We start from the raw sequence: 11,931 nt of genomic DNA, 5'->3' as shown, positions 1-11,931 counted from the left end.
ATCATTTAACTTAGGGAGATACTGAGTTTTCCCATCTAAGAACATGGTTTTCTCATTCCATTTGCTCTGGACTACCTTGTGTCTTTCAGCAAAGTGTTCCACGAATTTTTCTTAAATAACTTTGGCATGTTTCTTATTAGGTTCATGCCTGGATATTTGCTTTTTTGTTGCTAGCATAAAAAAAGTCTTCTCTTGGATTATATACTCTAGCTGGTTATGTTTTTTTTTTTTTAATTTTAATTTTTTGTCTTTTTAGGGTCGCATTTGCAGCATATGGAGGTTCCCAGGCTAGGGATGTTGCTGATATGGCTGCTGTTATCATCACTATCACCAACTATCACTATCATCGACTGCATTTTGATATTCACAGAACTGGTAACCTGGCACTGAAACATGAACCCTAAATACCTAATCTCAAGAATGGATGCTAGAACATTGCTGCTGACTTTTTCACTATGAGCTTGCCTGCAATGGATAGGAGCATAGCTTCTGCCTCATTTTCATCTGCCAAATCTTGCAAGAATGCATCTAATAGATGGAATACAATTCATATCTAGAACCAAAGCTGTGAGGAAGTCTAGAAAATGTACTTTTTGGCTTCCCAGTATCTGCCTAAGAGGCTGGAAGAGAAGTTGGGCAAGCCATTCTACAATATTTGCCATGGCAAACCTTTTGCCTTCATTCAAGATGTTGGCAAAAATAATGAACAGGCCAGAACCATGTGGCACACCACTAGAATATGCCCTCAAGATGAATATCAATACTAACATCCATCTAGTATTCATATAACTTGCCTGAGTGGTGATTAAATTGGCAGAGATGAGACTTAAACCCAGGTCTGACACCAGTGACCAGAAAGCTATTATTACCTTTCAATATGATCTATTAATTCTCTTTACTTGTTTAAGCAGCTCAGAATCCACCTAAATTTATTCTTTTTTTGGACAGTTATGAAACAATATTCAAATCTATCTAAAATCAGGGTATTCTTTTGAAGATTCTCTCCTGATTTACCAATTCCAATGAAAAGGAGATGATGCAAGTTGGTCATTCTTCAGGGGAATCCATGGTGGTTTAGTGATCCCTGTGCTAAGCTAACATTTTCCCACTCCTGCTTAAAAAATCTTCTGGTGGCTATGTTGGTGAGAATTTGGATTTGCACTGAATGATAGAAAACTCAAAATAACTATGACTTAAACCAGAAAGAAACTTCTCTCTCACGTTAATACATCCACAGGCAAGCAGTCAGGACTAGTAGGGCAGCTCCCCTCGCAGTCAACAGGGGCTCAGACTCCTTCTAATCTTGTTACTCCATCATCCTCTGTTTGCGGCTTTACCTCAAAGTCCAAGGCAGCTAGGGTTCTGGTCCTCATATCTACATTCTAGCCAGCTGAGAGGAAGGAAGACAGGACACTGCAAAGAAACACACAAAACTTTTGCTTATACCCTTTTGGCTGAGTACTTCCTAGGTGGCTTCACTTAACCTCAAGGGAAGGTGGCAAATTTCTTTTGTACAGATGGCTAGGAGAATGTGTATTAAGAGCAAACAGTAGTCTCTGCTACAAACATCACTGCATCCTGCAATCCTGTTTGTTGTGCATCTTCCTTATCGTAAAATTTCAAAATTGCAGATGTCTCCTCTAGCTCCTGGCACAGATACTGACATATTTTAGGTACTTCATCATTTGTTCAACAAAACCTTTTTTTTTTTTTGTCTATTTAGGGCCGAACCTGTGACCTATGGAGGTTCCCAGGCTAGGGGTTGAATTGGAGCTGTAGCCACTGCCCTACAGCCACAGCAATGCCAGATCTGAGTATCGTCTGCTACCTACACCACAGTTCATGGCAATGCCGGATCCTTAACCCACTGAGTGAGGCCAGGGATCGAACCTTCGTCCTCATGGATGCTAGTCAGATTCGTTTCTGCCGAGCCACGATGGGAACTCCTCAACAAAACATTTTTTTTTTTTTTTTGGCTAGTTTTTATTTCCTGGTGAAATTTTAAAAAGTTGTTTTAACATAGATACCTATGCCTGTAAGAGGTGTTTGAAAAGCTGTGTATAAACCAAAATTCTCTATGTCCCTAAGTCTTACTTCTCCCTTGATTTTTAATACATTTAGGCATTTATTTCCAAAAGGAGAGAAGAGGGAAAGGAACTCAAATAGCCTAGAGGAAAAGTTACAAAATCCAAAAGCAACAAAAGTGAAACAGGCAGAAATATTAAGATGGGAGATTAAATACAAACACAATTCCCACAAAAATCAAACTTACTTCTAAATTTTAAGCCAGAATGAAAATTTCATAGAAGCCATCAAATCAAACTACTACTGCAGGCAGTGTGAACAAGTATCTTAAGCAAAGCATAATGGTTAAGAACTAGGCTGTGGAATCAAGTTAATTATTATCTGTTGCCCCATTCGTTAATTTCTGAGCTAAAATTTTCTCACTAGAAAAATACGCCTTCAGAATTGTTACAATGAGAAAATATGTGAAGTCTAACACAAGGAAATATTCTATATGTGTTAGTAATACCATTCTTATGATACATTTCATTTACAAAAGTGTTTTCCTTTCTTTCCAAAATTAAGTACTTCTTATTAATAAAATCTATCTTGAAATTGTATTTTTGCTTTTCCCTTTCTACCCTTATGAGCAGTTTGTATCTGCAAATTTGTAATTCTTTTTAAAAATTCATTTTTAATAGCAGTGTATATCAAAATAAATCTCTAAAGACTTAACAAAATCAAAATTTTGGTCTTCTATCATGGTAATAGTCACTAAGGCAATCTGCATTTACGATATTCCAGATACATCAGATTTTCCAACTCAGAGAGGGAAGAAAGCAGGCTGCACGTTAACAGTTTACACTAAACAGCCTACTTCTAAATGTAGCCCTTACTAAGAACCTTCTTTCACCCAGTTGTTGAGAATTCAGACCGAATCCTCACCTCTTTTCTTGTAGCTAGAGTGTTATGTATACTTCTAATCAGCACTTCCCAAAGAACATGTAATTAGTTCTTAACAAGACTGTGAGTCTCTCTCAAAGGTGAGCAAGAAATCTTGAGGTTTTTTTTGGGGGGGGGCACTTTTTGGCATATAGGGTTCCCGGGTCAGGGATGAGATCCGAGCTGCAGTGTGCCAGATCCTTAACCCACTGTGCCAGATCAGGGATCGAACCTGTGTCTCAATGCTGCAGAGACGTCACTGTTCCCATTGTGCCACAGTGGGAACTTCTGGGGCTGAGATCTTAAGTCTCTGATATCTTCTCTAGGTTATGGATCTCATTTGAGGTGAATGATCACATACTCCTGGAAATGGGCCCCTTCCCTAGCTATAAAAGGTGAGTCAAGAATCTAAGCTAGTTAGTTTTAGGGTGGGCCTTTGACCTTGTTTTGCTCAGTAAGACTAAGTGGAAGTTGGAGTGGTAAGGAGTAATGGGATAGTCTGAGAAAGATTTTTTTTCTCTCTGATAAAAGGCTTAGAGCTGCTCTTACCACCTTGTTCGGGATGCATGAAGATATAATATTTGGAGCTGTGGTAGCCATCTTGTGGCCCTGAGGCAATAGGCACAGAAAAGCAAAACTGAAGCTGATAGAACAGAAACACAGAAAGAACAGAGTCACTGAATGAATCTGAGCTTCTCCTATCACCAAAATTCTTATTAAGCTAAAAATAAATGTCCTTATTTAAGGTTTTTGCTTACTGGTAGCCAAAAGTATCTTAGGTACTACCAAACCCTTTTTCCTCCAGAATTTCTTACTGGTTCGTTCTATCCATTGGTTGTTTTGTTTGCTTGTTCTTTTTTTTTGTCTTTTTGCTATTGCTTGGGCCACTCCCGCGGCACATGGAGGTTCCCAGGCTAGGGGTCAAATTGGAGCTGTAGCCACTGGCCTACGCCAGAGCCACAGCAACACGGGATCCGAGCCGCGTCTGCAACCTACACCACAGCTCACGGCAACGCCAGATCGTTAACCCACTGAGCAAGGGCAGGGACCGAACCCGCAACCTCATGGTTCCTAGTCGGATTCGTTAACCACTGCGCCACGACGGGAACTCCTGTTTGCTTGTTCTTGACCATATAAAATCTTTTTTTCCCCGTGTCACTGAGAATCCTAAATACTTGAAGTAATTGTTGTTGGTCTTCCTTCAGGTTAGTTTTATTTTTTTCAAGTACTTTAGAATTTTGGTTTGTAGGCTCCTTCTATGAGTCTTCTTGCTCGTCACCTCCCCGCTTTCCAGTCTCCACTCTCTACTTTCCTTTTATAATTCCTTCCACTGCCAGTCTACACCTCAGGCTTGTGGTGATAGTGGGGCTATTGCAGATCTACACGGATCGGTATACATAAGAGAGTAAGCTGTATGGCTCAGGCCCTGGATACATTATAAGTTACAGTCCCAGGCACTGGTTGTTGCTGTACCTTAGTTTCGAGACTGAGGAATTTCCATGTCAGATGCTGGCTTCTTAGTCCTCAAGAGTTGAAATTTCTGGTTGCTCTTTCCTGCTTCCAGACCTATAGCCCAGGTTCTGGTTTATAAGTTCAGTGTACTTATCATTTTGTACTTCTGATTTATCAAAATGCCTACATTGCTTTTGGACACAGCTGTGTGTTAAAAGTTTCTCCATTTTTCTATTCAAAGCTCCCCAAATACCCCTATTTAGGTACTCCATAGGCTAACATTTTAAAGCAGACATTGTGTGTCAATGACAGAAGAGTTTTGTTTTTTTTTTGATAACATGGAGTTTTATGCCATGTATTATTCATTTGTAATAAATCCTAAGTGAACAGCAGAATTCTGATGAATGAGGTAGGTTTATGTAGCCTTCTGGATTAATAGGAGAGTACAGATTAGCAGCACTTTCCCCCTTGTGCTAATTTTTTCCCATTTCCTTTGCTAGATCAAAGGAAGTGCTTGAGGTTTACAGAATGGTGTGCTACCTACATGAAATAGATCCCATAAAGCACCTTAAGATCCAGTCAATTTAATATAAAATGCTTTTAATTGTTTTTGAAAACATTTAAAAAACAATTTTTGAGCACTTTCAATAAAAAAAAGAGAACTGAAATGCTACTGCAATATTCAACTACTATAGTTTCAGCAGGTACAACAGACAACAAAACACTGGGGAAATCTTGACTTTTTGCACTAAATGAAAACATGAAACAGGGCTTGTTTTTGTCATTTATGGTGTAGTAAAGCACATTATAGTACAAGACTATTATATGAACCTCTGATGCACTGCACAAAAAAAAAAAAAAACATTTTCCTTCTTTTCAGTTCAAAAGTCAGTGCTTATTGCAATTATATGCAAAATTATTTACTTCATGAAGTCTTATCATGATAAACAGTATGCAAAATGTTTAAAACATCAAAACAATGAAAATAATCTGAGAAAAGAACATATTCAACAATAACTAAGCAGAATTAGTAAACATAAAAAAGTAAATAACCTGTGAATAACTATGCTTGTCTGGTTAACACTGAACCAGTTTCAATACAGCCAAGAAAAAAAAAAAGTGGTTACAGGAATACCTAGTACTGTACAAGATAAGTCAATAACACTCATGCACATTTTGTGATCATGTATTAACATGGTGAAGCAAACTAAACTTAATTCTTCCTGCTGTAATATTCTCATGTAAGAGAATAAGAAATAGAAATATCTCATTGAGATCAATGCACATTGCTACATAAGACAATTTTATCTGTCACTTTGATGACATTTTGTCTTTTCATAATGAAACACATTTAAAAAGTTTAATCTGTGGACTGTATTGGTTGCATTTATCCTAAGAGATGTGCCTACCACAGGTTCAACAAATTTAGTGCAATATATGAACCCCAGAAAGTTCGCTGGACGAATTCAACCAAATTTAAAGTGTTTGCTGCAATACTGTACAGGGGTTTAAAAATCCTCCAGTCTTTATATTTTTATCAAAAAAGATTTCCATTATTTTTATATTAGTAGGAAGCTAATAATGTAAACAAGGGATTAGAATGGCCTCAAAATCTCCTTTTCAGAGTATCTCATATAGAAAGGCTCCCATCATTTGTTAAAAGAAATCACACAGTTTCCTTTGGGTATTGCATACTTTGGTGTGCAGTAGTGCTGTGTCTCAATGTACAGTGAAGAAATAACTAGCATCAAGAAGAAATATCTAACAGATCATTAAATCAAGATAACAGCAAACACACACAAATGCCAATAACTAGGACATATCAATATATAAACCTCTGAGCCAACCCTAGCACCATTTATTTATCAAAATGTTAATACCCTACCTCACAAATTTATTGAACAATGAAACCTTATTAAATTAAACCCCTTCATCACATTTGTTAAATATTCACTGATTGTAGTCTTCTGATTGGCTTACTAATTAAAGTAAAGGAAAGCCTAGCTAGCTTTAAGGTAGCATAGAAATGGTTTAATATTAAGAACTTAACGGCAATTTAAAAGTCTATTTGAAACTGATCTTGAAACTCACTTAAATGGAGCTGTCAACTAGTGAGGATTTGTGTCAGTATGAAATTCATAAATAATTATTCACAGAACAAAATGGGAGCCATAGAGAGAAACATTTTAAAACAAAATCCTGAGTGCTTCTTTTGTAAATTGTGGTTATCATAATAAATAAATTAAGCATGTTATAAAACGCTCCTCTTCTTCAAGTACTATTGATATCCCCTTTGTTTTATCAGAGTTATAAAGATTTGTGACTTCAGACCTCAGATGGTGAAATGTTTTCTGTTGGGTTTTTTATGTTATCTCCCTGCTGCTTGTTTGTTTTTCAAAGGGATCCCATGATCAACTGCATTTGTACATTCAGGAGGAGTGAAGAAATCAGTCACTAAATTGAGGACTTACAAATACTATAATTAAAAACCTTCAAAATAAATCCTAAATGGAATTTTAATATGTGCATGCAGACATTGTGATGAAACTAAGAAAATGTTTCTAGTTTCCTTCTAAATTCCCCTATCTCAACTACCAAATAAAAAACATAAAATATTTTTCTAACATACTTGTGTTTATTCAATTAAATAATGTTTAGAATTATTTACTCGTGTGTGTTGTGTGTGTGGGCTTGCGCGTGTGCATGTCTCTGTGTTAGCTCCATATTAAAATCAACATTTTAAAATAAGACTAATGCAAGGTTGCAAATATAAATGTCTACTAGTTTTTCCTTTTAAAAATTTTAGTGCAGCTTTTGCTTTCCTTACATTAATATTTAATTTTCCATTATTTTCTCCTATTTAAGCCCTTCATTGCAGGTGCAAATGGTACTGAAGTCCCAGAAAGTCCTACAGAGATTTTTTTTTAATTCTACAGTAGCTCTATGCTTCAAGCCTAAATACTTATAATAACCTGAATATCATCCCTGTTTCAAGGAAGACCTTCTTGTCTACAGTTCACTTTAGCTATGATTTCATATCTAAAACATAATGCCAACAAAAAATATCCTATACCTAAAATCAATGGTTTCTTCTAAAATCTGTGCAGATCAACCAATGAATTAAAACGAACTTATACAAAATAAAGATCTAGACTGCTCTTGTAAAAGCTGGTTAGTTTTTTGTTTACTAGCAAACAATGTGATTAAATGGGGAACATTATAAAATTTAAAACCTAATACTTGTTTTTCTACAGCCTACTCTCTTCAGAAACTTGTTAAGAACTGAGGCGAGTCTAACCATTTCCTACTGAAGAAGAAACCACTTCTGCAGCAAACTCTTTTAAAATGTCACAATTAATAGTAAGTGTTTCTGCTGCGGGAGGCACTTCCATTAAGACAAATACAATACATATGTCTTTAGATACAGTGTGCTACATATTATAAAACACAATTTAACCCAACATTTCAACAGTAGGATGGTCCTTGCTTTCTATCCATTCAAAACCTGATGAAGTCATAGAGCTCATGGATTCACTGCAAATTTGTTGAAATAATGGGTCATTCTTTAATTCTTCCAGTGTGGCTTCATCATCTTGTCCCTGCTGACGACCTGGATCAAACAGTAGATTTGGGTCTAAAGTGTTCAAATCATTGATGCTGCCTGAGAGCTCTGAAGACAACCTGATATCGCTAGAGAAATCAGACGCAGGATTAGAGAGATCAGATGGTACCTGACCTACCAGCTGCTGGTTGGTTTGCAAGCTGTCTCCACTCAACAGGTCTTTAACAGTGCTATTGAAATCTAATTGTTGCTCTCCAATTTCTGATTGTGCTTGATTATCTCCAGGAGAAAAACTGATCTGATCGGTGCTATTACTTTTGGTGAGGTAAGATGGTGTTTGGAATTCATAAATAGAAGTGCTGGAATCGATCATATTCTGCGGATTGGCACTAGGAAAGACAGTGGAAGTTTCCAAAATCTGAGTGAGATTCATCCGGGCTGTGTAATTGGAGGGCAGGTTGTTCATGCCCAAACCTCTCACTGCATCATCATTGTCAGAATCAAGTTTACTCAACAAAACATTGGTTATTTTTTTACTGTTTGTTTGCTTCTGAAGAGCATTTGGGAAGGCTGTTTGCATCATGACTGTCAATGGAACTGATTGACTTCTCTGGGCTATGTTGTTGGCACATGCATCTGTGTGAACATTTGTGAAAACGTGAACTTCTGGGGTTACTGGACTTCCAAAGGGGGTCACATTAGATCGGGGGATATTAGATACTGGGTAGAGGGTGCTTCCACTAAGATTACGTTGGCGATGAACAGCAGGGCTCACACTCCGGCACCTGAAGTTGCTGCTGGCAGATGAATTAGTTCCTTTATTATCAAGAGGGGCAGGCACAGCAAAACCCTCCTGTTTGTTGGTGTTATTTACAGTGGCACCTTGATGCTGTACAGGAGAGACAGGAGTCAAGCGACCAAAATGAGTGTCATGATGTCTGGATTGAGACTGATAAGACTGTCCAGGCACAGCAAAAGCATGAGGTTTCCTGAAACGGTCTTCCACTAGTTCCTGATAGCTAGGGAGAATGCCATGGCCTGAAACTGATGAATTACCAACCCCACTATACCCATTATTCATCCATTCGAGCTTGGTTTTGTCAGGGTGTGTGGCCATGGGTCTTTGCATTGGTTTCACAGGACTACTTGAGACAATGCTGGCATCATGGTATGCCATACTGGAGCTTATTGGGGTAAATGCAAATGGATTCCTGCATTCAACAGGGCTGGGAGGGACACTACTGCTGCAGTTAGAATGTGGAGTACCAATGGGTGTATGTCGGCTACTTCCTAAAGCACTATCCACAGGTGTGGTCTGGGCTAGCCTGGAGCAAGGGCTCTCCCGTGACAGACTCTGAGACCCAGCAATCATTTCAGATGTTGGGGTTGGGGTGGGGGTGGGAGTGGGAGTGGGAGTAGGAGTAGGAGTGGGTGTGTGGATTGGAGTGCCATTGCTATGGATTGGATGATAGAAGTGGGTGCTGGAGGCATGAGATGACATTGGAGCTCCTGGGGTTACTGATTGATTCTGAAGTGTAATTCCCAAACAGTTGCCATAAGAATGAGAATTGTTCATCGACATTTGCTGCTCCATAAGCACCAGCTCTTCCACAATACTATCCTGTGTAAGCTCATCATCAAAAGGAAAGTAGCTTTCATTTGTTTGGGAAACAGAAGGCTCAAACTCCTTCAGATCAGACTGTAGAGGTAACTGATCTGAAGACTGTGCTTGTATTTGATTCAAAGAAGATTCTTGTATCTGGCTATGTATCTGTTGGGAATATGTGTCCTGTGGCATTCCTTCTAATTCCCAAACAGATTTCTCTAAGTCGTTGATATCAGGGTGCTCCGGAATTGTCATAACACTGATATCTTGCTGTTGTTCACAGCCGGCAGATATAAACTCAGAATCCTTAGTGACCTGCTGCCATTCATTTGGATTAAAGCTGCCATCTGATTTTGAATCACTGTCCAAGAGAAAGACACTGCCTTCAAGCTTTACTTTTATATCTGGAGATGATGATAGTGTGGTTTGTGGTTCTGAAGCTGAATCACTGCTAACAAGAGCAGAGGAATTCAAGGGCTGATTTGCCATGATGTGTGAGTTAACATTTGTTGGTATCTGACTAGGAAGCTGAGCACCTGCTGCTGAACTTTCTGTTTTCCCTGAATGTGGAACCTTTTGGTCCTTCTTAACACTGCCTGGTTTTTGACCCTCTGTGGTAACTGCAGAAAGCTGTTCCACAATTGGTTTCTTTAAGGGAGGCACCTGGGACTCTTGTAATGCAGAAGACAGTCGCTTTCTTGGACTTTTAGTGCATAATTTAAGGTCTTTATTTATTGAGTCACCATTGGATGGTGAGCTGGTGCTGGTGAAAGTTAGGTTCTGAGTGGCAACTGAGAGAGTGACAGTGCTTTGATTATTGCCTGTTGAAGTGCCTGGCATAATTTCATTACAGCGATTTTTACATTTGGTCCTCTGGTCACAGACCTTAGTTGCTTTTATTTCAACGACATCTTCATTTGCAGGTTTTTGTACTACTCCATCTGTGTTACTTTTCTGCCCTGAAAGGGCACTAGGTGCTGTTTTGGGAGTGTTAGTCCCATCAGAGTTCTCTTGGCACTGTACAGGATGCTCATCTGATGATGTCTCAGGTTCTGTTTTGACTTCCACAGCAGATGGTCCCCCGGTGCTGCTGGTCCTGGATCCAGGAGACTGAAGTGAAACAACAGAACCATTCTTGATCTGTGGAATGGCCCTTGATTCTTCTGTTGTTCCTGTAGCACTGTTTACTGAGGCAGAATGTTTAAGAGGGGCACTACTGTTGCTGGGTGTGAGGGATATTGCTGTCATTTTCACCACATTTAGAGAACTCATGTGTGAAGTGGGGACAACAGCGGTTTTGATAGGACTACTAGTAAAGAGAACAGTAGTTGGAGAGCGGATGGTGAGTGCACTGGTGTTGGCTGGTTTGGGTAAAATCTGAGGGTAGCGGTGCCGGGCAGAACGATCCCCACCAGGACTGGCTGGAACGTTCTGAGGAGTCTTTGGTGCCTGTTTCACAGACTGCATGTGCTGAGTGACCACCTGTACATTGAGGGGAAGAACTTTGCCATCAGAAGAACTCATTGGACTTGGTGAAGTTACCAACTGCCTGGTCCGTTGGACCTGTTAAAAGGTGGAAAACAAAAAAATCAATTAACAAGCCTAGGATACAAACAGTAATGCATATATTCATTAGTATTAAGCCATTTTATACATGTAATGTTAAAAAGGAAAAAAAAAAAGACATTTTCTAGTTAGATGACAGTACTTCTGGACCATATTCTATACAACTAGACATATATGTATAAAAATAAATGCAACGTAGTGCAATACAGTTACCAAATACAACTATATGTAACAATACTAAACTTCAATGAAAAACTTCACATTTGTGATGAAAATAATGACTTTTTAAGGAGGTCATAGGAAGAAGGGATAAAATCTTGAAGATACATACAATTACAGAGATATCTAATTGGAGTCTGTGCCAAGATGACTCTCTCTCAGGGGAGACTGTCTTACCTTGGACATTAGTAACAAACCACCATGGATGAGGTCTCAGATTAAACTACTACCATCCCCAGTTTGCTTTGAAGTGCATAGTGCATAGTGTAAGTATGGTTACCAGGTATTCCATTTTAATCGCATGATGATAAGAACAAGAAAAACCACAAGATACAATACTCCTTAATCATAAATGACTAGGTAAAATACCATTTAGCTTTAGTATGATGCACTCTCATTTTAAAAGCCCCTTCCTCATAACCTCAGTTGTATGAGACAGGAAAGGAGTAGGATATAACCTCTACTTATTGACAAGAAAAGATTCAGAGTAGCCAAGGGACTTGCCCACAGTCCTATGTCCAGCAAGCTGCAGAGATAAGTCTATGTTAATGTACTACCAATACACATTACAATTTTGCTT

General features: G+C 38.7%; 1 protein-coding gene across 6 annotated transcripts in view; it reads right to left on the bottom strand.

Moving 5' to 3' along the window:
* The window catches only part of RFX7 (regulatory factor X7), a 139,785-nt gene continuing 131,974 nt past the window's right edge, over nt 4,121-11,931 (bottom strand). For all 6 annotated transcript variants that reach the window (XM_021094836.1, XM_021094830.1, XM_021094844.1 and 3 more), the window contains one exon: nt 4,121-11,129. In XM_021094836.1, coding sequence (XP_020950495.1) covers nt 7,851-11,129 — 3,279 coding nt within the window. In that variant the 3' untranslated portion in view covers nt 4,121-7,850. The remainder of the gene's footprint in view (nt 11,130-11,931) is intronic.

Source organism: Sus scrofa, chromosome 1 (assembly GCF_000003025.6).
Source record: "Sus scrofa isolate TJ Tabasco breed Duroc chromosome 1, Sscrofa11.1, whole genome shotgun sequence".
NCBI classification, from domain to species: Eukaryota; Metazoa; Chordata; class Mammalia; order Artiodactyla; family Suidae; genus Sus; species Sus scrofa.
The sequence above is the reverse complement of the archived record's forward strand: the minus strand, read 5'-3'. Positions and strand labels throughout refer to the sequence as shown.